The following is a 24,546-nucleotide window of genomic DNA, read 5'->3' as shown; positions in this document are numbered from 1 at the left end:
CTGGTTCTATCTGAGACCACGATGGTGTTGCCACATGTCCCATGCCTGGCCCCTGGGGACAGACCACTTCCAATAGCACCTAGCACCTTTCCTTCTCACCTGTCTGAACATCTATACACCCCCTTTCTAGCTCCTTGTGGCCCAGGACCGTCTCATGGTGATAATGATCACCACACTTCCCTTTATTGTGCTAGAGCGTTTTACTCCCCAAACCACACGCCTCCTTCTAGGACAGGAATGAACCATTACTACCCAGAGAGGGGAACTCGCCCAAGCCCACAGCCGGACTCACTACCCTCTCTGCCTGCCCCAGCTCTCACTGGATGCCAAATTCTTGGCTAAGTCCATCAGCAATGGAAAGTTGGTTGGCCCTGGGAAGAGGAGAGGCTGGCAGAGGGCTAGGTTCAGGACTGGGCCAGCGGGGATGGGGTCCCAGATTTCCACCCTGCATTAGGAGCTGGCATAGGGACTGTCCCCACTGCACAGACAGGTAAGCTGAGGTTTGGGGAAGGGGAGTGATTGATTACAGCCTAAAGCTGGCTGGGCTCGTTCCCCTTCTCTCTTCCTCCCCATGGCCCTGAGTTGCTCTAGTGGAAGGGATTGGATGGGGCTGTTTGGGACCCAGATGTTCATTTTGTGTTAGCTGCTGTGGGCTGAGGTCAGGTCCCTTCTGTCTGCCTCAGCTTCCTTAGGGGGCTCAGAGTGGCTGGCTCAGAGCACTGCCGTGCCCTTCTCATCGTAAAGGCCTGGCCAGCAGCCCGCTCAGGAACCACATTTGGTGGGGGACTGGGTTTTTTCCCAGGGCACAGTACTGCCGCTCTTAGAATCTCGGGGAGGCCGAGGCTGAGAAAGACGTGCTGGGGAAGGGTCTTTGTGAATGGGAGGTAGGGAGAGGGCAGGGTAGGGGAGGCTAGAGGGTGGGCCCATTCCTTGGGAGGCACAGAGGAAACAGGACTCTTGGCTACAAAACAGGGGGAGACGGAACGTGCAGGGCAGTCTCTGGGGTGGCCCCAGAGCAGGAGCTGGGAGCTGGCCTGGCTCCAGGGGTGGGTGTGGGGTCCTCCTGGGTCAGCAGGGCCTGCGCTCCCAGGCCGGCCTCACCGCAGGCTCCCCTAGACTTCCTGGTGAGACCTGACAGGGCCTCAGGGTCTGCAGGTTGGTGCTCCGGGGGACCAGAGGCTCCCTTCACCCTCGAGTCTGTCTGTGTCTTTCTTTTTAGTCTCTCTGTCCCTGCCTCTCTCACTCTCCCCTCTGTACCTTGCTCTGCCCAAGCCCCTCAGCAAACCCAGAGGAGAGGCCCAGGGAGCCCTGGGGAGGGAGGCCTGACAGGCCCATGCCGGTTTCCTTTTGTTACCAGCGTTCCTGCTGGAGCTGCCAAGTGTCTGGGCTGCTTAAATGGCTGCTTCTCTGCCTGGGAACCAGGGGCCCTCTGTGGGAAGCACAACCCCTTTATTCCCGCCTCGGCGGGCCCAGATCTCTGCAGTAGACTGTGGAAGTGGGTCTCTCAGGGCCACCCCTTGCAGGAGCTGGGCTCCTGTCATGGGGAGGGCTCAGTAGGCTAGAGATTGGGGCCTGTGGGCTGGATGAGGTTGCCCTGGACACTGGGTATTCCAAGGCTCTCGGGATGTTAAAGGGAGAGACTTAGATGATGACAGAAACAGCAAGTGACAAGGAAGAGGGGATGGCTCCAGGGAGCCACAGATGGAGATAGGGACCCCCACAGAAGGGAAGAGACAGGTGAGGGAGAAGAACTTCAGAGAGGGCTGAGGCCCCACAGAGCCCTGCCCTGTCCTCTCCTCACCTCGGGGAGGCCGAGGCTGAGAAAGACGAGCTGCCTTCAGCTAGCTCTCAGCCAAGAAGACCCCCTACCCCCAAGTTCTTGGAGTTACCCCTACCCCTACCCTCTACCCCTGGCCCATCTCTCTGTGCTTTTACCCAAGCATCTGTAGAGACAGAGTCCCCGTACCTATGTGCATCACTTTGCCTTCACTGTGTCTCACTTACTCTTCTCTCTGCCCATCAAATACTCCTAAAGGCCTGCAGAGTACTGAGAACTAAGCCTTGGGAGGCAGGAAGGATCAGCCCATTGGACCGATGAAGGAATTGAAGCTCGGAAAAGTTAAATGACAGTTGGGAAAGGGTAGACAGGCCAGGCACAGTGGCTCATGCCATAATCCCACCCAGCACTTTGGGAGACTGAGATGGGTGGATCGCTTGAGATCAGGAGTTCAAGACCAGCCTGGTCTACGTGGTGAAACCTGTCTCTACTAAAAATACAAAAATTAGCCAGATGTGGTGGTGTGTGCCTGTAATCCTGCCTACATGGGAGGCTGAGGCAGGAGAATCTCTTGAACCCGGGAGGCAGAGGTTGCAGTGAGCCGAGGTCATGCCACTGCACTCCAGCCTCGGCGATAGAGTGAGACTCTGTCTCAATAAAAAGGGTAAATAAATAGAACCAGAGTTTGAACCTATGCCTGTCTGATGTCTATCCTAAATTCTCATGATGAGATAATTAGGGCTGCCATATGGTGATGCCTGAAAGTCTGTGCTGGAGAATGTTTTGGAAAGGCTGCCTCGAGGAGGTAGCATTTCAGCAGCCCTGTTTCTACCTTCCTGAGCTCAGTGCCTGGGGAGGGTACGATGTGACAAAGGGCTTGCCTGCTGCCATGTGGGGTCCCTGATTAGAGTCCCCATCCCTCTCTCTAATCACCTTACTCAGGGCCCCCACCCTTTTGTTAGCCACCTACTCTAGCTGGCTAGGCTCTGGGATCAGTGTGCAAGCTGGTCACTGGTGCCTAGTGTCGCCCCAGAGTGTCTTCAGTTGGTTGGGTTTGGAAGCTGGGCCATAAAGCTCAATTAATCTAGGCTGGGCCTTGGTGGGGTAATTTTCATTACCTGTCATTTACAACTTTGTTTCTGCAGGCAGCATGGTGTGACAACAAAGCTCAGGGGCTCTGGGAGGGTCAGACTGTTGGGGTTCAATTCTCTGCCCTACCAGCAAGGTGACCTTGGGCAAGGCCCTTGACCACCCTGAGTCTCAGTTTCTGCAACTGTATAGAGGGGTGATGAACAGTACTTATCTCATAGGATCATTGTAGGGATAAACTGAGCCACGTGAAGGGCTTGGCACAATGTCTAGCTAGTAATCATGCAAACATGTTCGCATTTGTCATTGTTAAACACTTGAGTCTGTGTTCTAGAGAGCCCCTTTTGTCCTTCGGAGGGAGATGGAGTCAGCAGGCTGCTTTGTATAATTGCTCACGTTCATGTCTGTGCCTGTCTGGACTGGGTGCTCCCTGAGGGCAGGGATGAGTTGGAGTCATCTGTTTCCTGTTTCACTCCAGCTCCGGGCCAACCTGGAGTGGGGATTTGGTGAACTGCAGTGCATGGTGGCTCAGGAGAGAAACTGAGCACAGAAGGGCCACTTGGGAGGCCCCTGGGAGGGCAGCCCCTTAGGCCCTCTGGATCATGAGCTGTGTATTCTGAGAGGACAGTGTGCCCTATGAGGTCCCCTCTGAGGGCTAGGACTGGTTTCATGTCCTGCTGTTTCAGCTCGGCCCTCTGTGTCCACCTCCTTCATGGCTGGCTGGTGGAGGGAGAGAATTCTGAAATGCTGTGTGTTTGCTAAACCTGCAGGTGCCTGGCCTCACCTCTGGATGCTCTGATTTTACAGTCCTGGGACCAAGGCTTTGCCCCTTTAATACCTGGCTGCAGTGACCCCCGCTGCCTGCCTTGCGATTACCTTGGTGGTGGGAAGCAATGTTACAAAGTCAGTAGGGTATTGAACTCCAGAGTCAGAGAGTCTGGAGGGCAGAGCTCAGCTGCACCACTGTCCCCTGTGTGACCGGGGCCAGTGCTGCCACCCTCCTGAATCCTGCCTGGGGTTTGGGGGCTGAATGAGATAAGATCAGTGAAGCAACACTCCCATAGTGGATGCTTTCATGAATGTTCCTTTTGCCCCTAGGTCTTCCCTCTGCCCAACCTCATTTCAAGTTCTTGGTGGTGGTGACCTCCCTGGAGCAGTCTGCAGGAACCCTGTCTCCATCCCATGCCTTAAGGGACAATCTTTATGCAACTTCCTTGCTGTGGGACCTAACAGGACCTCTTCCCAGAATCCTCTGTCTCTGTCATGCTGACAACCTTGGGTTTGGCACGCTGATTCTGGTTTCCTCTTGGAGGGTTCTAGATAGCCTATTTTACAGATGAGAATGCTGAGGCTCAATGCAGGCAGGCAGCTTGCCAGAGGTCATGTGGATACTGAGAAATGAGATTTGGAATTTAGGTCTCTCTCAGGGCCCATTATTTAACTGCCCCCAGTTATGGCACTGGGGAGAGGGCCTCAAAAGGTGGCTGGCCCCTGAGAGCCCACCTGGGAATCCTGTTGTCAGGTCCTCTGGAATCTGAGGCTTCTTGCAGGCTCTCTTTAGCCCCTAAATATCCCTTTAGGTTAGAGCTTTCCGATCAATGAGCTGTCGAGATGGTTATCTCTGGAGCCCTTGAGAACAGAGCCCTAGGCTAGTAACCTCAAGCCAGATGTAGTTCTATCTGTCCGTCCCAGTGAGCTGAACAAATAGGTATACTTCTCAATGTGTATCATGATGCCAAACAGGCTGGGACACACTGACTGCCCTACACAGTCCCCTCCCTATTCCCCAACATACACACTGAACATGCGCATTCCCCAGAAGGGTTGGGGGTAGGGGTTCGTTTTCTTCTCTGGGCATCAGTCTCTTCATCTGAGGAGTGTGGGCTGAGCTAGTGATGTCAAAGGCCATTCTGGCACTGTGAATCTGAGTGCATGAGTCTTGGCACCTAGCATTGGGAGAGAGTGGGGGCTGTCTGGGGCCCAAGCAGCTGGCTAAGAAGCCAAAAACAGTCAAGCAAGGGGGCTGTGGAAAGCAAGAGGTCAGAGGCTATGGCTCAGCCTCAGCTTGATTCTTTGGCTGCATGGGGTCCAGGCAGGAATGCTGGTGGGCTCAAGGTATCTGCTGGTTCCCACTCTGCACTCTCCTGTCAGAGTGGCCCCCTTCTTTACCTAAAGGCCCTCCAGTCTCATTGCTAGGGTTTCAAAGCAAAACCTCCCGAGAAGGGCCACATCTGTCAGCCTCATCAGCCAAACTGAAGGAATGTCCCGGTCAGGATTGGTGGAGCTGCTCTTTTCCTTCCTGAAAGGAAGCTGAGAGTCAGGCCTCAGGGATCTGGGGTAGGGTTGGGGGATCAGGCAGTAGGCAGCAGAGGTATGGAAGGGTGGGACGGTGGGCTGCGCCATTTACCTTGTTCATTTGGGCAGCAGGTGAGGGTTTTATGGAGATTGCATGGATGCGGTGAGTAATGGCATAATATACAGGGGTGCCTGCTGGCCTGTGTTGCTCTTGTACCCCGGCCTCCTTTTCCCAAATGTCAGCTGTCAATCCCAGCTCTCTCAGGAGAGACGGAGCCTGTCTCACTGGTTCATGGGATCCTGTGACAGGGTCCCTTCCTTAATCTCTAAGACAAACAGGGAGGCTCTTTGGGCTCTGAAATCCTGTGATTCCTGGGAAGGTCTGATTTGGATGTGTTTCTTCCAACCTTGGTGGTGGTAGTAGTGGCAGGATCTCCTCACTGTGTGGTGAGGAGCTGACAGTGACCCCAAAGCTCCTTCCGTGTCGTTTCCTACTCCTCCAACAATCCCATGAGATGGGGATCCCACCAGCATCTTGGGGTTAGAGGTGGGAATGTTGGGACTCAGAGGGGTTTAATAACTCTCTTGCTCAAGCTCACACATCTAGGAGGAGGCAGAGCTGGGATTGAAGCCTAGGATTTTGTTTTTGTTTTTGTTTTGAGACAGAGTTTTGCTCTCGTTGCCTAGGCTGGAGTGCAGTGGCACGATCTCAGCTCACTGCAACCTCTGCCTCCTGGGTTCAAGCAGTTCTCCTGCCTCAGCCTCCTGAGTAGCTGAGATTACAGGCAACTGCCACCATGCCCAGCTAATTTTTTGTATTTTTAGTAGAGATGGAGTTTCACCATGTTGGCCAGGCTGGTCTCGAACTCCTGACTTTAGGTGATCTGCCCGCCTCGGCCTCCCAAAATGCTGGGATTACAGGTATGAGCCACTGTGGCTGGGCTGAACCCTAGATCTTAAAGGAAACCTGAGGCCCTCATCCTGCTTATGCTCACTCTTCTGTTGCCCAGAGTAGCAGCTATTTTTTTTTTCTGGTGGGTGGGGGTTAATATCAACAATAAGAGTAAGACCAGAGATTGAAAAATAAGATAGTGAGAGGTCAAAAAGCCAGGCACTGGTGTCAGCGGGGGTTTCAGGAAACATCACCTGTCCAACATGAAAACAAACACAGCCGTCTGTGCCTAGTCTCTTCCCATGAGCGATCAGGACAAAGTCTAGAGGACCAGAGAGCTGGTGGCCAAGAACCAGCTTGCAGGTGGAGTGCCTGTGGATGGGCTGGCATCCAGGGCATAATAGCCCAGCCAGGCTTTCTCACTCCCCTTTCTGCTCGACTGGGCAGACTGAGCTCCCACGGGATCGGATGCCCAACTCACCAAACTGGCTGGACCTCTGGGTCTCAGGCAGTTCCCAGTGGCACAGCCTGGAGGCTAGGGGCAGAGGCTCCTCCTTCCTTAGGTGGCCCAGCCTGGTCCTGCTTGTCTGCCAGCCCCTCACCCAGGAGCAGCAGTGGTCATCTTCCGGCACATAGCCTCTCCAGGGTGGGCACATGGCTAGAGACTAGATCAGGCCTCAGAGGGCTTCAGACTGTTGGTCAGGAAAACAACAACTTTTCCAGATCATCATCATCACCATAGTTGGTAACATTTATGTGACACTTACTGGGTGCCAGGCACTTTATAGATACAAACTCTTTAAGCCTGACCACAACCCATTATTAAGTTCATTTTACAGGTGGGAAAGCTGAGACACAGTGGTAAGGTGATCACCCAAGGCTACACAGCTGGCAAGGTGTGGCAGATGTGGCATCTTCAGGCAGGGAGAGTGGGAGGAGAGGGCCAGGCACCAGCATAGATTGCGCCCTACTATGCACTAGCCTGATGGTGATTCACCTTCACGCCTGCAGTGGGTGGGCTGGGTTGGCATCCCCATCTGTGGATAAGGGAGCAGCTCTGCAGTGTTTCCCAAGGTCATGTGGCAGATACCCGGCAGAGCCAGGGGTGGAGCCGAGGGCCATCTCTGTGATTCTGAGTCCAGTGTTTCTTATCCCTCCCATGTGGGAGCCCCAGTGTGCAGGGACAGGGCCGCAGGTAGAGAAAGGAGCTCTGGACTGGGAATCTTCAGTTCTCTACTTCATGTTTAGCTCAAGCTTGCTGTGCCACCTGCCATCTCTTGCTCTCTCTGGCTCCTCTGAAAAGTGCAGTGATCTCAAAGGTCTTCTCATGCACAGTAATATTGCTCTGGGGTAACAGACTGGAGTGGAAGGAGCCTTGAGGCAGCCCAGGTTGGAAGATGGTGCAGGGAGCTTCATGTGACACTGTTTTTCAGATGCCAGAGTGCCAGGCAGATTCTCTCTGGCCAGGCGCTGCTGCACCAGAAACCCCAGGCCTGCCTGCACCCCACTGAGGAGCAGAGGGGCTGGCCTGTGTAAGGAATGGAGCCACGGCAGTGGGTCCCAATATACTGGAACCCCCTGGAGAACTGAAGAAACCCTGATGCCCAGGCTGCAGCCCAGAACAACTCATCAGGGTCTCTGGCAGTGGGGGCCGGGCATCAATCACTTTCAGAACTCCCGGGGCAATTGCTGTGTGCAGCCAAGGCTGGGGACCACCACTCTAGGGCATTTAGGAGATGGGGGCAGAGAAAACCTTGGCCTCAGGTGGGCTTTCCAGGGTCTGTGACCTCCTGAAATTGGAAGGAAGCGTGTGCCTGCCCGTCTGTGTGCATCTTTCTAGGGAGAGTTCACAGCTTCCGTCAGCTTTTCTGACCCAAAGGAGATTAAAATACTTGCTTGACCCCGGGCATTTGAGACAAGTCTGGGCAATAAAGTGAGACCCCATTTCTACAAAATAATCAGCCAGGCATGGTGGAGTGTACCTGTGGTCCCAACTCTATGGGAGGCTGAGGCAGGAGGATCACTTAAGCCCAGGAGGTTTAGGCTGCAGTGAGCTGTGTTTACACCATTGCACTCCAGCCTTGGCAACAGAGCAGAGTGAGGTCCTGTCTCAACAAATACATATATATTTAAAAATCCTGGCTGGGTGCAGTGGCTAACGCCTGTAATCCCAACACTTTGGGAGGCCGAGGCGGGTGGATCACGAGGTCAGGAGATTGAGACCATCCTGGCTAACACAGTAAAACCCCGTCTACTAAAAATACAAAAAATTAACCAGGCATGGTGGTGGGCGCCTGTAGTCCCAGCTACTCGGGAGGCTGAGGCAGGAAAATGGCATGAACCCGGGAGGCAGAGCTTGCAGTGAGCCAAGATGGCGCCACTGCACTCCAGCCTGGGCGACAGAGCGAGACTCCATCTAAAAAAAAAAAAATTCCTATCTTAGGGGGAAGCAACCCATCTCTACCCCAATCCAGCGATATCATTCTAAGGATCAGAAACCTCCAGCTGCAGGATCAATTCTGGTCTAAGAAATCTTTCCCGATCTCTCTAGACCTCCCTTTTTTCTCCTGCTTCCTAAAAACACACACTGAGAGCTTCTTATACACAAGGCACTGTTCTGGGCTCCGGGACACAGGGTGAGTGGGACAGGGGCAGCCCCTCCCCTTGAGCCCATATTCTAGTGGCGGATGCAGAAATCACTAGTGAACAAATAGGCTACTGCAGTGAGGGTGCCGTGTAACAACCCAGATGTCAACCCGGGCTGCTCCTTTGGGTCTCCTGGGGAGCCCAGCCCTACCCCTAGAGATCCTGATGACTTGGTTGGGGCAGGGGGCCTGGGCATGGCCTATGTTGATTGTAATGAGCAGCTGGAGTTGAGGCCTTCTGAATAGATTGGGTGTTTAGGGGGGCCTTTGGGAGGAGGGATGTCAGCCTTCCGAGCCAAGGCCTGTGGGGAAATATGGGAAAAGAGTAATTCTGGCAGAGAAACCCTTTTGTAAAGGCCCTCAGGTGGGCATAAGGGCCTGATATACCAGGACAACAGGAAAGAGGCCACGTGAGCCTGTAGGGGGAAGAGGACAGAGGAGTGGCAACCCTGGCGGGGCCCCACCGGCCACACAGGGAGCCTGGATTTATAGTGAATATGTCTTCAGCCACATTACCTTTGGAGAGTCACAGACAGGAGTGACAAGATCTGGGCCGTGTTTTTCAGAGTCCTCCCTGCTGCTGTGTGGACGACACGTGGGCACGGGCAGACGTGGGTCCTGTGACCAGCTGCACTGGTTTCGTGGAAGGTAAGTCCTGGGCCGAGAGGAGTGGTGGGTTGGAGGGGACACGCTTGGGCTGTGGGGCAAGGAAGGCGGAGACCGAGCGTGGCCCTCAGGTGTTCAGTGTGAGCCACCTGGTGGACGGAGGGACCATTTCTTCCCCCTCTCTGACTCCTACAGCATTTAGAGTCCTGGAGTGCTGGTCCCTGGGGAGGCTCGGCAGCAGGTCCTGGCATTCAGAGCTATCCCAGGGTTGAGCACCTCACACACCCCCAACCTGCCCTGTGGGCAAGGACAGAAGAGGCCTGAGAACAGTCCCTGCAGACTCAGGGGCAGTGGATCTTAGACTACCTTCAAGTGGCCGAGAACTTGAAGGCCTTGGTGTTCTTTGTGGCAGTCTCTCCATCTGTCTGTCCATCCGTTCGTCCACTTACCTACCCATCCATCCCTGCATCCACCCAGTCTTTCATTCGGCAACGTTTGTTGGAAGTCTGCCTTGTTCTCATAAATAACATAGTCTCCCCTTCAAGGTATCACAGTCCTCAGGGGAAATGGACAGGCAGGTAGAAAGTGACTGTGCAGCACTTCATTATAGGAACTGCCGTTTATCCACAGCCGACCGTGTGGCAGGCATTTTGCCCATATGATCTAATCTAACGTCTGGACAAATCTTCAAAGTAGGGTTTGGGTTTTTTGTTGTTGTTGTTGTTTTTTGCGATGGAGTCTTGCTCTGTCACCCAGGCTGGAGTGCAGTGGTGCGATCTCGGCTCACTGCAACCTCCACCTCCTGGGTTCAAGCGATTCCTCTGCCTCAGCCTCCCGAGTAGCTGGGACTGCAGGCACCCGCCACCATGCCCAGCTAATTTTTGTATTTTTAGTGAACAGGGGTTTCACCATGTTGGCCAGGCTGGTCTCGAACTCCTGACCTCGTGATCCGCCTGCCACGACCTCCCAAAGTGCTGGGGTGACAGACTTCAGCCACCACACCCAGGCTGCAAAATAGGTTTTATCTTTGTCACTTCACAGATGAGTAAAGTGAGGCTCAGAGAGGTTAAGTCACTTGTCCATGGTCACACAGCTAGGAGGCATTAGAACTGCATTCAAATCCAAGGCAGCCTGATGCCAGAGCCTGTTCATGGAGCTGCTCTGGTCTCCAGTGCCACTGGAAGGAAGGAGAGAGGGAGTGCGTCTAACCAGCATGTGTCTTGGGGGTCAGGGGTTGGCAGTGGTAGTGATGACAAAGCTGGCTGGAGTAGGAAGTTTCCTGGAGGTGGTGATTTCGGAGATGAGTGTTAAACGATGAGTAGAAGTTGGCAAAATATGAATATAATAATTTTATTATACAAACTGATCTGGCATAAAATGATATATTTGGTCAATTAAAATTGTAGTTGCTCAGAAATGGTCAATTTACCTGGTGTCAAGTATAACATAAGATCAGCACCTCACCAGGCACAGTGGCTCACACCTATAATCCCAGCACTTTGGGAGGCCTAGGCAGGTGTATCACCTGAGGTCAAGAGTTCAAGACCAGCCTGGCCAACACGGCAAAACCGTCTCTGCTAAATACACAAAAGTTAGCCGGGTATGATGGCACACACCTGTAATCCCAGCTACTCTGGAGGCTGAAGCAGGAGAATCACTTGACCCTAGGAGACAGAGATTGCCATGAGCCAAGATTGTGCCACTGCACTCCAGCCTGGGTGACAGAGCAAGAGCGAGAGTGCCTCAAAACAACAACCACCACCATAACAAAGATCAGTACCTACATCCTGCTGCTCACGGTTCTCTGTGACTGTTCTGGAAGTTTCCATAAGATGTGCTTGCATCTCATTCCCTTGAATTGTCGGTGTTTTTAACACAGGAAAGCTTGAGCAGACTCTGCAGTGTTTACCAAAAGTATACACAAGAAAGCATAACATTGGAGGACATTCTTTTGGTTTAAGATCATCTGTAAATTAAATCTTCATCCCTCGCTTCTCCTGCAAGTACTGAGCCAACTGATGATGATACAGACGTCAGCCCCAGCTCCGGGTCACCGAGTCCTGACTGTACCAGGCGCTGACCTCACTCCCTCTTCAGGACGGGAGTCCAGTTGGGAGTTCCACTCCCCTAGGAGATGAATGAGGCCCAGGAAGTCCCTCCTCTGTGGCCACACATTGGCAGAGTCAGGATTTGAACCCTTGTTCAAGGATCCTGTGTCTTCTCTCTCTAAGTCACAATCAATTCCTGCCACCCCACTGTTTTCTTTCTCCAAAGTTCCCATGCCAAGGGTGGTCCTGACCCTTGCTGCCTCTTTTTTTTTTTTTTTGAGACTGTCGCCCAGGCTGAAGTGTAGTGGTGCAATCTCGGCTCACTGCAAGCTCCACCTCCTGGGTTTACACCATTCTCCTGCCTCAGCCGCCTGAGTAGCTGGGACTACAGGCGCCCGTCACCACGCCCGGCTAATTTTTATATTTTTGTAGAGACGGGGTTTCACCGTGTTAGCCAAGATGGTCTCGATCTCCTGACCTCGTGATCCGCCCACCTCAGCCTCCCAAAGTGCTGGCATTACAGGAGTGAGCCACCGCGCCCGGCGACCCTTGCTGCCTCTTACAGAGACTTTCGGGTGCACCATTTGATCCCCTACACCAGGGGCCGGCAGGCTTTTTCTGTAAAGGGCCAGACAGACCAGTAGGCATGGCTGTGTGCAGAAATTTAGATTCTATGTAATTTTCATGCATTAAAGAATCTTTTTATTTTTCTTTTAACTGTTTAAAAATATGAAATCTGGGCCAGGCACAGTGGCTCATGCCTGTAATGCCAGCACTTTGGGAGGCCAAGGCAGGCGGATCACAAGGTCAGGAGATCAAGACCATCCTGGCTAACACAGTGAAACCCCGTCTCTACTAAAAATGCAAAAACAAAATTAGCTGAGTGTGGTGGTGGGTGCCTGTAGTCCCAGCTACTCGGGAGGCTGAGGCAGGAGAATGGCATAAACCAAGGAGGCGGAGCTTGCAGTGAGCCGAGATCGTGCCACTGCACTCCAGCCTGGGCAACAGAGCAAGACTGTCTCAAAAAAAAAAAAAAAGAGAGAAATCTGTTCTTAGCTTAGAAGCTGTATAAAAAACAGGCAGTGGGGCTGGATTTGGTCTGCAGGCTGCAGTTTACCAACCCTGGCTCCACACCAATCCTTATTTCTGTCTCATGGATGGCAAACTGAGACTCCGCTCTCAGTATGGGAGGGCAGATCCAGGCATAACCCCTGACCTTCTGAATTCAACCTTGGGAGCTCCTTGAACCTTGGGGGTGGTTGTGGATTCCTTGAAGTTGATGCCACAGCCCATCATGGGTGAGCTGGGTGTGTCCCCGCTCAGTCCTCGGGCTGAGCTGACTCCCTTGTCTGTGTGGGATTGCCCATCTCCTGCTGAGTGTGGAGACTGTTCTTCACCCTCTGCTCCCTGTCACTTTGAAGGCAGAAGCATCTGCACTTGCAGGGCAGGAAGACTTTGTCTTCTGGATCTTGGCCAGTGTGCCTGGGAGCCGCCCATCCCAGGTTCCAGTTATCAGCACCTTCTCCTCCCTCGGGTGATGTCCAGGTACCTCTGGGTCTGTCCCACTTGACTGGGCTGCCTGGCTCTCATTTCAGCATTCAGACCCACCCAGCTGCCTCCTGTGTGGGATGGAGCCCATGGGTGGTGTAAGGGGCCAGGCGGCCTGGGCCCTGTCCTTGCCGGTCCTCCTACTTGTGACCTTGGGCGGCTCCTTCTCTCCTCTGTGCCTCCATTTGCACGTAGAGGTTCTGAAGAGCTTAGCCCAGTGCCTGATACAATTTGTGTGCGTGACCAAGGGACCAGCCAAGCTTGCCTGGGATCTGGAATATCATGGGAATACCAGCCCAGCCACGTCAGCCTTGGTGACGAGGTTTCCCAGCTTCCTCCTTGCCCTCCGAGCAGAGCTCCTCTGAGCAGCCCTTTCATCCTTACACCTAACTGGACAAAGGAAACCCAGCCATCCCTAGAGATCCCTTTATAATCCCAGCTACTGCCCAGAAGGGACCACTTCACAGAAGAAAGATCTTGGGCTCTGAAAACCACTGCCACTTATGAGCTGTGTGACTTGCACAAGTTACTGAACCTGTCTGAGCCTCTGGTCTGCCAGGGATAGAAATACTCACTTCCTGGGCTGGTTGTGAGGATGATGGGGGATGATGTCTGAAAATGGCCACTTGTAGTGGTTGCTAATCCCTGGCGGCCACTCCTTCTCCTTACAGACGTCATAGTTACTCTTATTTTTGTTCGTTTTTGTTTTTGTTTTTGAGACAGTCTCGCTCTGTTGCCTAGGCTGGAGTACGGTGGCGCAATCTTGGCTCACTGCAACCTCCGCCTCCTGGGTTCAAGCAATTCTTGTGCCTCAGCCTCCTAAGTAGCTGGGATTACAGGCACTCGCCACGACGCCCGACTAATTTTGTGTTTTTAGTAGAGATGGGGTTTCACCATGTTGGTCAGGCTGGTCTCGAACTCCTGACCTCAGGTGTTCTGCCAGCCTTGGCCTCCCAAAGTGCTGGGATTACAGGCGTGAGCCACCGTGCCCAGCCTATACTTACTCTTTTTCTAAAAGCTGCCCTTTGCTGAATGCCCCCCCGCGGGGCTGAGCAGAGGACGTGTGAGCTGGAAAGTGTAGAAACCCCTTTCCCGGACTTTCTGAAACTGCAACACCATGGATCTGACTCAGGGTTGCCAAAGAACGGTTTCCACACTTCTCCAATTTCACAAGGATGCCAATGGCCCCGTTGCCGAGACGCATAGTTAGTTGCTGGACTGCAGTTAGTGGATGTTCTTGTGGTGAAGGGGTGGCTTAGCTACTGCTGCTTGGGCACTGAACCTGGGTTGGTCTCTCAGGGCATGCCCCATGTTGTTTACTAGAAGGAGACCTGGTCAGGCTGAAACACAGCAGATCCATGGTAGGAAAGAAAAACAGATGCCGCCTGGCTTTGGGAAAGAATCTCTCTTCTCTTGCTGTCTTGTTCCTGAAGTTTGTGAAGTGCCTGCGGTATGTCAGGCTCTGTGCTGGGAGGTGAGAGAGAGGAAAAACAATAGCTATCCTTGACGTAGTGCAGAGCCCCAGGAGGCCTTCCTAGACCAGGACGGGGTTTGGGCATCGAAGATCGCTGGCTTTCTGGGCACAGGACAGTCATGTTTTCTCCTCTCTAGGTCTGGGGAGCTGCCCAGGCTGCACTGCCCTGGCTCCTGAGTCACTGCCATCTCTGCAATTCTCAGATCCAGGCCTTGGAGCCCCCTAGACTGGAAGAGCCATTTAGTCTAATCTCCCTATGTAGCACTTAAATCCCCCATGAGTATTTTTTTAGACTTGCTTCCATGCCGCTTGTGATGGGAAGCTCACTACCACCTAGGCAGCTTTTTCCTAACTTGGGCAGCTTTGCTTCAGGTGATACCTCCCAAATCTGCCCTTTAGAAAGGCACTTAAAGAAACCGTCCTCTAACAAAGCTGTTAGAGGAAAGAAAACTGGACTGGACCCCTTGGGAGGTCATGAGCCCTCCTCATTAGCCACCTTCCCCATCACCGGAGATGTGTGAAGTGGAAGCTGAGCTCCCACTTGACAAGGAGGATGGAGGATTGTTGATGGTTAGCATGTCCAGAAAAGAATAGGGAACCTGTGTGTAGCTGGGGAAATTGAAGACTTTCAAGCGGTGCCGGAGGAAGAAGGAGTGAAGCCCAGGCTCTGGCTTTCCTTTCCCTTTGCTCTGTGGCCTGCCCTTCCCCCTCCATAAGGCAGGGAAACACAAGTGGGCCTGGTGCCTTCCCCTCCACCCCCCGAGCCCAGCTTTGCCCATGCAGCTGTCCCAGGCCAGCTGTCCAGGCCCCAGCTGCCCGGCGGTCCTGGCTCCCTTTGCCCCACAGGGTCTGAAGGCTGGCGGTTGGCACTCCTGGGTTTTCTGGCCTCTGAGTTAGGGTGAGGACAGTCAGCTTCTAGCTTCCCTCTTCCTCCCGGGGCCCTCCCCTCGCCTGGGGTCTTTTGGAGTGGAGGGGGCACAGCATGCCAACGCATGGTTTGTGTCATTTCAGAAGCACAGCTTGTGTCATCGGGGAGACTGTGAAAACTTGGAAACAACCTGTGTGTCCGATCTTAGAGTATCAGTTAAATGCTTTACGGGATGGCCACATCTGGGACTTTAACCTGGGGCCACTGGGGTTCCTGAATGGGTTTCCTGAGGTCCATGAGCTCCCAGAAATTATTAGCATCACAAAATGCTAACTACACATGAATTTTTGGGGGGACTCTGTGAGCCCCCAAATGTTAATAAGTACTAATAGGATGGAAGCCTATGCAGCATATGAAACTATGAAGAGCATTTTATCAACATACAGAGAGTGAAGATCATAGAATGAAAAAAACAGGCTACAAAACACTATACAGAATGAGCCCAATTTTGTTTAGAACCATTTGTTATACACACACACACACACACACACACACACACGAATTATAGCTGTTAAAATGATGCCAGTTTTTAATCTCTGGGGTGAGATACATTTTGCTTGATTTCTGTTTTTTCTGTATTTGTTGGGTGTTCTACAATGCATGTTTATTCCCTTTGTAGTAAGAAGCCGGGACACTCACCCATTTTCTGAGAAGCCAGAATTCCCCTTCTCACCTTGGCAGACCCCACAACTCCCAGCCCCTAGTCCCAGAGGGAGTCTGTGGAACAAGCACAGGTCTCACCTCAGGGTATGTGTCAATGGATCACTAACTTCCTAGCCCCCTGTCTTCCAACAGAGTCTATCTGTGCAAGTTTCAGAGCCTGGGTCATGGAGGTGAGGGGTGAGGGTCTCCCTCTGTCATTTTGCTCCCACCAGCCCCAACCCCAGTGCAGTGGCTGACCCAGATCCTAACTGCCAAGCATCAGGTGCCTGGCACATGAGACTACTCGTGGGACCCCATTTCCTAGCTGTGTGGCTTTGGGCTAGTTGTCTAACCTCTCTGGGCCTCTGCATCCTGTAAGACAGGGACAGAGTTAGTACCCATCTCCTGGGGTTGCTGCAAGGGCAGACCGAGCTTATCCCCTCACTGGCCTGCCTGCCTTCTCTCTTCCCCCAGGAAGCTCCAGGACTGGCAGGATGGGCTCAGCCTGTATCAAAGTCACCAAATACTTTCTCTTCCTCTTCAACTTGATCTTCTTTGTAAGTATGTCCCATGCCGCCCTGACCACCTCCGAAAAGATTCTCCTCCCAGGGGCATCCCAGCCTGACTCCTTCCAGAGCCGACTGGGCCGGGGACTGGGGGGATTTGGTGGGTGGGGACTGAGGACGAACTATCTCCAATGGAACCTGCTGGGGGTAGCAAGGAGATTCCCCGGCATTCCCAGCTGGTCCTTTGACAAAGCACTAGATTCCTGACCCGGCCTTCCCCTCTCCTAGAGCACCCAAAGCCTGGGCTGGCCAGGGCTGGAGGTGGGTATGGGGAGGGAGAGGAGAGCCCCTGGGCATCCCCCTAACTCAACAGCAGGAGCTGCTAGAAGAAGCCTCTTAGCATCTCTCTAGTCCTGCCCTGGACCCCACCCTGCCCATGTGAAGAACTGACCTGTTACAGTTCGAGGCCCCAGTTGCCCCATCACACCCCCATCCCTGTTGTGGGAAGGTATGTCCCTGAGCTCTCATAGAGTGACCAACAGGACGCCAGGCTTTGGGCTAGCGAAGGGCACGTACCTTCTTCCCCAGACCTACCCCAGCAGATGGGCCGTCCAGAGGTCAGCTCTGTGGACATTGACCGCTGATTTTCCCAGGGCCTCGGTTTTCCTCTCTGGCCTGGCACGGACCGCTTCTCGCCTTGGAGTTGCCGGGATGGTGGGGTGTGTGTGAGTGTGAGAGTGTGTCGTGAGGGGGCAGTGCCCTAGAGAGAACTTCATAGCCTAGGAGTAGCATTGGGGGCGCTGGCTTCTCCATGTTGATGGTCTACCCGATAGTGTTAAAAAAAAAAAATCAGGTTGTACAGTAGGATGTTTCTTATGATCCAAAATTTTAAATGTACATATTCATAAAAAAGTGAGTATTTTTGAGAGGAGAAGAAAATACCTCTGAATGTTAATGTTGGAATTCTTGGGAATTTTTATTTTATTCTTTATGCATCTCTGTATTTTCCCAGTTTTCTACGGTAGATATGAATTGCTTGTTAGGGGGAGGGGTACATTACAAGTTACATGGTTCATGGGAAGTTTGGGAAATAAACAAGAATCATTCTAAATTCCCCTTCAGGCCAGACATGGTAGGTCTTGCCTGTAATCTCAGTGCTTTGGGAGACTGAGGCAGGAGGATTGTTTGAGGCCAGGAGTTCTAGATCAGCTTGGGCAACGTAGCAAGACCCTGTTTTTCTACAAAAAAAAAAAAAAAAATTAAAAAATTCCCCTTCATGACTTTAACCCAATGCACAGACATGTACACGTGTGTTCCTGGCACCTGCACACAAGTGTGCACACATGCATGCACACACACAGGAAGCCCTGGTACTGCCTGCCTTGCTGTTTGTCCACCCTGGCCCTGGCCCCAGCTCCCTCCTAGAGGACCCTGTGAGGCCCCACTGTGGCTCTGGCCCTCTGCTCATGGCAGCCGGGCCTGGAACCCACCCCAAGCCAGGCTTGGGCTTCCCCAGCTTGGCGGTCAGGTCCCTCCTGGCTGCCCTAGGACTTTGGGAAGCAGCTGCCCATGCAGGCAAAGCCAAGCTTTTCCTGGCAAGCACTTGGTGTCTGGGCTGAGACCCAGCATAAAGGCCAATAGGCCAGGACTGGAGGGTCGGGGAGAGGGGGAGCGCTGTCGCTCTATTCCTGGGGGCTTTAGGGACTAGAGAGATGGGTCTGGGCTCTGGCCTAGTACTAGGTCACGGAGCTTGGGTTTCAGGGATAGAGAAACTTTCCTTCATGCAGTGGGGGTTGGGGAGACCCCAGTAGAGAAACGGAGTGAGGTTGGTGGTTTCGGCCAGGGCGTCCCTTTCTGTCCTGCTCTCAGGCTGCCCTATGGAACCAGGGACTGGAAAAGCTGCTCTCTGGCCAGGGTGTGGCCTTTTGGCTCTTCCAGGGGGCTGGCAGGAGTCAGGTGTTAACTGTCTGTGTACTGGGGCCCAGGGTGATCCATCAGGAGGCTGGAGGGGGAGAGGAGGAGCTTGTATAACAGGAGGGTGAGAGTGAAAAAGGAAAGCTGGAGGAGGCACAACGGGCTTGTTTACTCCTCAACAAATGTGTATGTGACACCTCAGTATCTTCAGATGTTCAGGGCGGAAGAGCCCTGATTGCTATACTTCCGGAGACTGTGTCCTAGGGAGCAGTGGGCTTCCATCAAATAACTACTCAAATGCATGAAAAATTGCAGTTGTTGGGGGTACTGGGAACAGATAGGCTCTTTGGAAAGCAGATGAGGCTCTTGGCCTGGTCATGGAGGTCAGCAAAGGCTTTCTGGGGTTCTGGGTGTGGCTTTGGAGAGGCGGATCCTGGCAGCGGGGGCAGCCAGTGAAGGCAGAGTGCGCCTCCCCAGGCACAGACTGGGTCAGCCTGCCTCTTTGTTTTATGCACATCAGGAGGGGTTAAGTGGTTGGATTTGTGGTTTGGAAAAATCCCCGTGGCTGCTATGTGTGCTCGCGCCTGCGCGCATGTGCACCTATATGTCTTTGCCTACACTCCTCTAGACTCCAGACTCCCCAGCACATTGCCACTTTTCTCAGGTCCAAGGGAATGCAGAGGCGCTGGTGCTGCGGCCATGCTGGGGAAGGAAGCTCTCTGCTCTGAGGGTCCTGCCTCCTGGCTGGGTCCCATCTGGGGACTGGAGAAGGTCTGGGGAGTGATTAACATGGGGCCTGCCCCACAGCCCCAGTCTTGGTTCACAGAGAAAAAGCGGGTGCCATGGTGCCTTGCCCATTCTGGTAGGCTGTCCAGCCAGGCTCTGGCTCTGCCACAGCCCCGTGGCTGATCCAGCCACACCTGCCCATCAGGCTGAGGTCATCAGACCTGCAGAGGGACTGAACGGGTAGCCCTGGGGACTTTGCTCTCTGGGTTCCTCTTGGCAAGCTGAGGAGCCAGCTGAGTAGTGTGGGGTTTTGATCTACCTGGGATTATGTGTGCCCAGAGGGGATTTTCTGTCCTGCCTCCCATTCCCTTTTGGTGGGGGCTGTCCTCCCTCCTGTCCCACCCTGTGAATGCGGGAGGGAACGGGGCAGGGGCTCTGCCCACATGGGTCTGAGGTGCAGAGGGAGCAGACGTGGGCCTGAGCACTGGCCCCTGCCTCGCTGTGCTGTGGGGTGGTGGTGGGCTGAGTAGGGTTGCAGGAGTCTTGGGGAACCAAACTCCCAGGTCCTGGAAAGCCCCCATTTCCCCCAGCTATGCAAATTAAGGTGGACCCACCTTCCAGCAGACCCTTCTCCTCCCCAGTGTCTCAGGGGCTTTTCGGTCCCGAGACTGGCTTTCTGGGTGAAGGCCGAGGATGGATCCAAAATATCCCTACAGCTCACCTGTCACCATCTGGTTTCCAGTACCTGATGGATAAAATCAAGGCCTCATATAAAATTCCCTGTGTATAAAATGAGGACAATTACAAGGCCCGTCTCACTGGGAGAGAGGAGAGGACATATAATACCTCAGTGATGATTCTGGTGGGAGACACTGGGGGGCAGACATGGGGTCATCACTATCCCTTTGTGGTTGTAGTCATCAGCCACAGTGGTCTTTAAGGCAGCAAGTACAAGGGTAACAGGAGAGAGGCAAACCCCTACTGAGCCACCTGGGCCCTGGGGCAAAAGGAAACATCAATAATACTGATACTGTCAACATTTTATTTAAAAGTTTAATAGTTCATTAATCATGGATTTTTGGCCTTTTTTTTTTTTTTTGTGAGATAGAGTCTCACTCTTGTTGCCCAGGCTGGAGTGCAATGGGGTGACCTCGGCTCACTGCAACCTCCGCTTCCTGAGTTCAAGTGATTCTCCTGCCTCAGCCTCCTGAGTAGCTGGGATTACAGGCGCCCACCACCACACCCCGCTAATTTGTTTTATTTTTAGTAGAGACGGGGTTTCACCATGTTGGCCAGGTTGGTCTTGAACTCCTGACCTCAGGTGATCCACCTGCCTCGGCCTCCCAACGTGCTGGGATTACGGTTGAGTCACCTCACCTGGCCCTTAATTTTCTTTTTAAAGTATTGCTGCATGGCCGGGCGTGGTGGCTCACGCCTGTAATCCCAGAACTTTGGGAGGCCGAGGCAGGTGGATCACCTGAGGTCGAGAGTTCAAGACCAGCCTGACCAACATGGAGAAACCCCGTCTCTACTAAAAATACAAAAATTAACCAGGCATGCTGGTGCATGCCTGTAATCCCAGCTACTCAAGAGGCTGAGGCAGGAGAATCGCTTGAACCCGGGAGGCGGAGGTTGCAGTGAGCTGAGATCGCGCCATTGCACTCCAGCCTGGGCAAAAAGAGCGAAACTCCATCTCAATAAATAAATAAATAAATAAAGGATTGCTGCAAAATATTATTTCTCTTGATTCCTGAGTTTTTGATGCTCCCTCATGTGTTATACCTGAGGCAGGTGCCTTGTGCCTTGGGCCGGTCCTGGCTCTGGTCTTTCATAATGATAGAATGAGACTGATAGAGACCCTGCACCCAGGCCAGCCCCAGGCTCAGGGCTCTAAGGCAGCTGCTGGCCTCAGACCTGAGATTATGGGATGATGGCTGAGGTGGGAACCCAGGGCTGGTGATACAGGTGGGAGTTTCAAGATGGGTCATCCACCAGGTGGGTCCCGTCCAGGCCCCCATTAATGGCCAGCCTTGTGGACTGACACAGGGCCACCCCCACCTCCAAAGGGAACCTGCACCTTTGCCCAGATGGCAGGCACTTGCCCAGTCTTCGCCAGCTTTGTGGGATGGTGGATCTTGGCTGGGACTCCACCTGGGGACATGAGCTCAGCCCTGGTAGATGGGAGAGAGACAGGGAATCCCTGGGCTTGGGATCCTTTTTTGTAACCCCTCATTCATTTTTTCTTTTATGGGGGGGCAGAAGGAGGGGGTCTTGCCCTGTCACCCAGGCTGGAGTGCCGTGTCATGAACACAGTTCACTGCAGCCTTGACTTCCCTAGGGTCAAGTGATCCTCTCTCCTCAGCTTCCCCAGTAGCTGGGACTACAGGCGTGCACCACCACATTGGCTAATTTTTAAAATTTTTTGTAGAGTCGAGGTCTCATTGTGTTACCCAGGCTGGTCTCAAACTCCTGGGCTCAAGTGATCCTCCTGCCTGGGCCTCACAAAGTGTTGGGATTACAGGCGTGAGCCACCACGCCTGACCTTCATTTTCCTTTCTAGTCCTGCATTTGCAGTTTGGTTCATGAGCTCGTTCATTCCCCCAGCTGCTTAGCACCCAGTGCTATAGAGCTGCTGAGGATACAGAGCTGTCTCCAACCAGCCCTGCCCTCAGGGAGCTCTCAGTCTAACCAGATAAACTAACACAGCAGTTAGACCCAGTGGGAATGACTAAGAAGGGCCGGACAGTGGTTGCAGCAGAATGGGGGCACTTGAGTTTGCCTGAGGGGGTCAGAGAAGGCTCCTGTGGCAGGTGGCCCCATTGTTCAGACCTGGGGATGAGTTGGGCTTTGATGTTCAAGTCCACGGAGGGTCTTCCTTAGAGCTTTTCTTTTTTGGGAAGCTCCTAGGCCCTGAACTGGGTGGAGTGGGGGGGATGAGCTGAGAAAAGGGCCAGGAGATGCGGCAGGAAGGGCGCCCCTGGCAGGAGGCTGCACCAGGAGGCTCGGCTGAATCACACATGGTGGAGCGGGGCAAGATGGGAGGTAGGAGGGATTCCCTGCCCAGGGTCCTGGTGTCTGGCTTGCTGCGGTGTGGGACCTGAGGCCATCTGGACATCCCTGGGCTGGAGAAGGGTAGAGGTGGTACCCTCTGTGGCCCCCTGCCCTGCCCACTCTGACTTGGGTTGCAGGGACAGCTGGCGGGGGAGGGCTCTCACCCCATCTTGGCTTGGCTCCCCATTAACAGCTCCATTCTCCTTCCAGATCCTGGGCGCAGTGATTCTGGGCTTCGGGGTGTGGATCCTGGCCGACAAGAGCAGTTTCATCTCTGTCCTGCGTAAGAACCCCTCAGCTTCCCCAGAACCAGGCTCACTGGAGAAGGGAGGGCCAGGGCGCAGGCACAGCTGTTCCCATCAGTGCTTCGGCTTCAATGCCTGTTGCTTTTCCCGCTGACCTCAGGGATGTAGCCAAGTCCTGCTGCCGACCACTGCCCATGGCTCTTCTCTGCAAGGGTTTCCAAAAGGAATTTTCTCTTCTTCCCCAAACAAAGCTGCTGTTGTCTGGGGGAACACTGGAGATGAGGGAGGCTTGTTTTCTCTTCCTGGCCCCTTTCCTTGGCCCTGACCTTAGGAAAGCCTCTTATATTCTCTGTTCCTTCACTTGCCCATCCAGCAGAATGTAGACAACAGTCCCTCCCATTTCATAGAGATGTAAGAAAGATAGTCGGGGGCTGATGAAGCACCTGCTGTGAGTGGTGCTTCGCTATGAGCCCGGCAGCAGCTCGGTGGGTCAGGTGTGTGCACGGATGAGGAAGGTTCCAGGCACAGTCACCAATTATCATGCTCCTCATGTGCCAAGCAGTTTGTACCGATACACTGTCTTAATCCCACCACAGCCCTGTGAGGTAGATACGTTTCTATTCCCACCTTACCAATGAAGAAACAGAGGCTCAGAGAGGTTAAGTCCCTTGCTGAAGTTCACACAGCTTCTAAATGGTGGGTGTGGGACTCGAACTCCAAGAGCTTTGGTCCTAAATGCAGCACAGGGCAGGGTGAGCCACAGTGTGGAAACCCCTTCTCTCACTCTTTAGAGGCAGAAGAAAAGAGGCCCAAGGCACTTCTACAGGAATAAGAGCCCTTCCGTGCCTGCTCAGCCTCCTCCAGGAAGCCGTCAGGGCCTGCTGGCGCTGACCTCTCAGGGGCTCCCTGTGGTGGAAGGGAGGTACAGCAGAAGCCCCCAGGGGACAGCCGTGCCACTCCCCTCGCTGAGTGCGGCCTTGGCTCACTTCTCCCAGCAGCTGCCCAAGGCAGCTGGTTTGGAATGTGGCCCGTGACAGCTGCTTGATTTACATAAAGCGGAACCTGGCTAGGATGTGATGATGGAGAGGCCACATCTGTCCCCCCAGCCCCAGGGGCTAGGCCTCCTCTCCAGGAGATGGAAAGCAAGGATGATCCACACTCTAGCCACATCTGATGCACCCCGGGGCTCTCAGTCTTACCCCCTTTCGCCCTCCATTCTGGGGTTAAGGTGGGTGGGCGACCCATGCCCCCCACACTCTCCTGGCCTGTGTGACACACCCTCCTTGGCCCCATGAGGCCAACTCTCTACTTCCTGAGTCATGGCCCAACCCAGCAGGCTCTGCACCCCAGGGCAAAGTCTAGAGGCCCAGCCTGCCCACCCACATTTCTGCCCTCTGCGCCCTGCCCCACGGCTGGTGCAGTGGGGGTGAGCTTGCTGGGTGGGGAGAGCTTCCTGCTGCAGCTCTGGCCTCCTCCCTGTTCGGGTCTGACAATCTCAAGCTGGCCAGATCTTAAAGGTCTACTGTCTGCAGTAGAGGGTGCATTTTACAAATGCTTCAGCCCGAGCCCCACCTGCCCCGAGGGACCTGACGGTCAGTGTGCGTGGGAGCCTGAGCGCTGGTGTTCTCTAAAAAGTTCCCCAGGTGGATTCCCCAGGCAGCCAGGGTTCAGAAACACTGATCCTCTAGCCGGGTCACTAGGCACTGGTGTAAACTGAGGCCAGAGGTGGGGAAAATGACTTGCTAAGAGTCATGGAGCAGCTGAGGGGCAGAACTGGGGATAGCTCTTTCCCTGCCGAGTTGAATCCCTGCTCTGAGTTCATGGGGCTGGGCGTTCCTATCCTCATTTTACAGAGGAGGAAACTGAAGCACAGAGAGGCGTCGTAACTTGCACACAGCAAGCAGGTAGGGGAGCTGGCTGCAGATGAGGTAGCCTAGCTTCCGGGCCCGTGCCTTGAACCCCTGGACCACATGGCTCTGCAGCCACATGCCACTGGTTAGTACCTTAGTAAGAGGAAGCACTCTGCAGTGAAGAGCAGACTCGAGCCTGACTGCTGGGGTTTGATTCGCGGCTGTGCTGTCCACTAGCTGTGTGACCCTCAGCACATTGCTTCACCTCTCTGTGCCTCCTCACCTATAAAATGAGGATCGTAGTAGAGTG

The 24,546-nt window shown here is 53.8% G+C and overlaps 1 protein-coding gene across 4 annotated transcripts in view; it reads left to right on the top strand.

Annotated features, from left to right (window-relative positions):
• The window catches only part of LOC105471620 (CD82 molecule), a 55,817-nt gene that overhangs the window by 13,392 nt on the left and 17,879 nt on the right, over positions 1–24,546 (top strand). For 2 of the 4 annotated variants that reach the window (XM_011724186.3, XM_071074811.1), the window contains exons 2-4: positions 9,265–9,346; positions 16,419–16,501; positions 22,352–22,424. In XM_011724186.3, coding sequence (XP_011722488.1) covers positions 16,439–16,501; positions 22,352–22,424 — 136 coding nt within the window. In that variant the 5' untranslated portion in view covers positions 9,265–9,346; positions 16,419–16,438. Of the gene's footprint in view, positions 1–9,264; positions 9,347–15,921; positions 16,050–16,418; positions 16,502–22,351; positions 22,425–24,546 lie in introns of all 4 variants that reach the window. The other 2 variants (XM_011724187.3, XM_011724189.3) reach the window with 2 other exon arrangements.

This window comes from Macaca nemestrina, chromosome 12 (assembly GCF_043159975.1).
Source record: "Macaca nemestrina isolate mMacNem1 chromosome 12, mMacNem.hap1, whole genome shotgun sequence".
NCBI lineage: Eukaryota > Metazoa > Chordata > Mammalia > Primates > Cercopithecidae > Macaca > Macaca nemestrina.
This window is presented reverse-complemented; position numbering and strand designations above follow the sequence as displayed.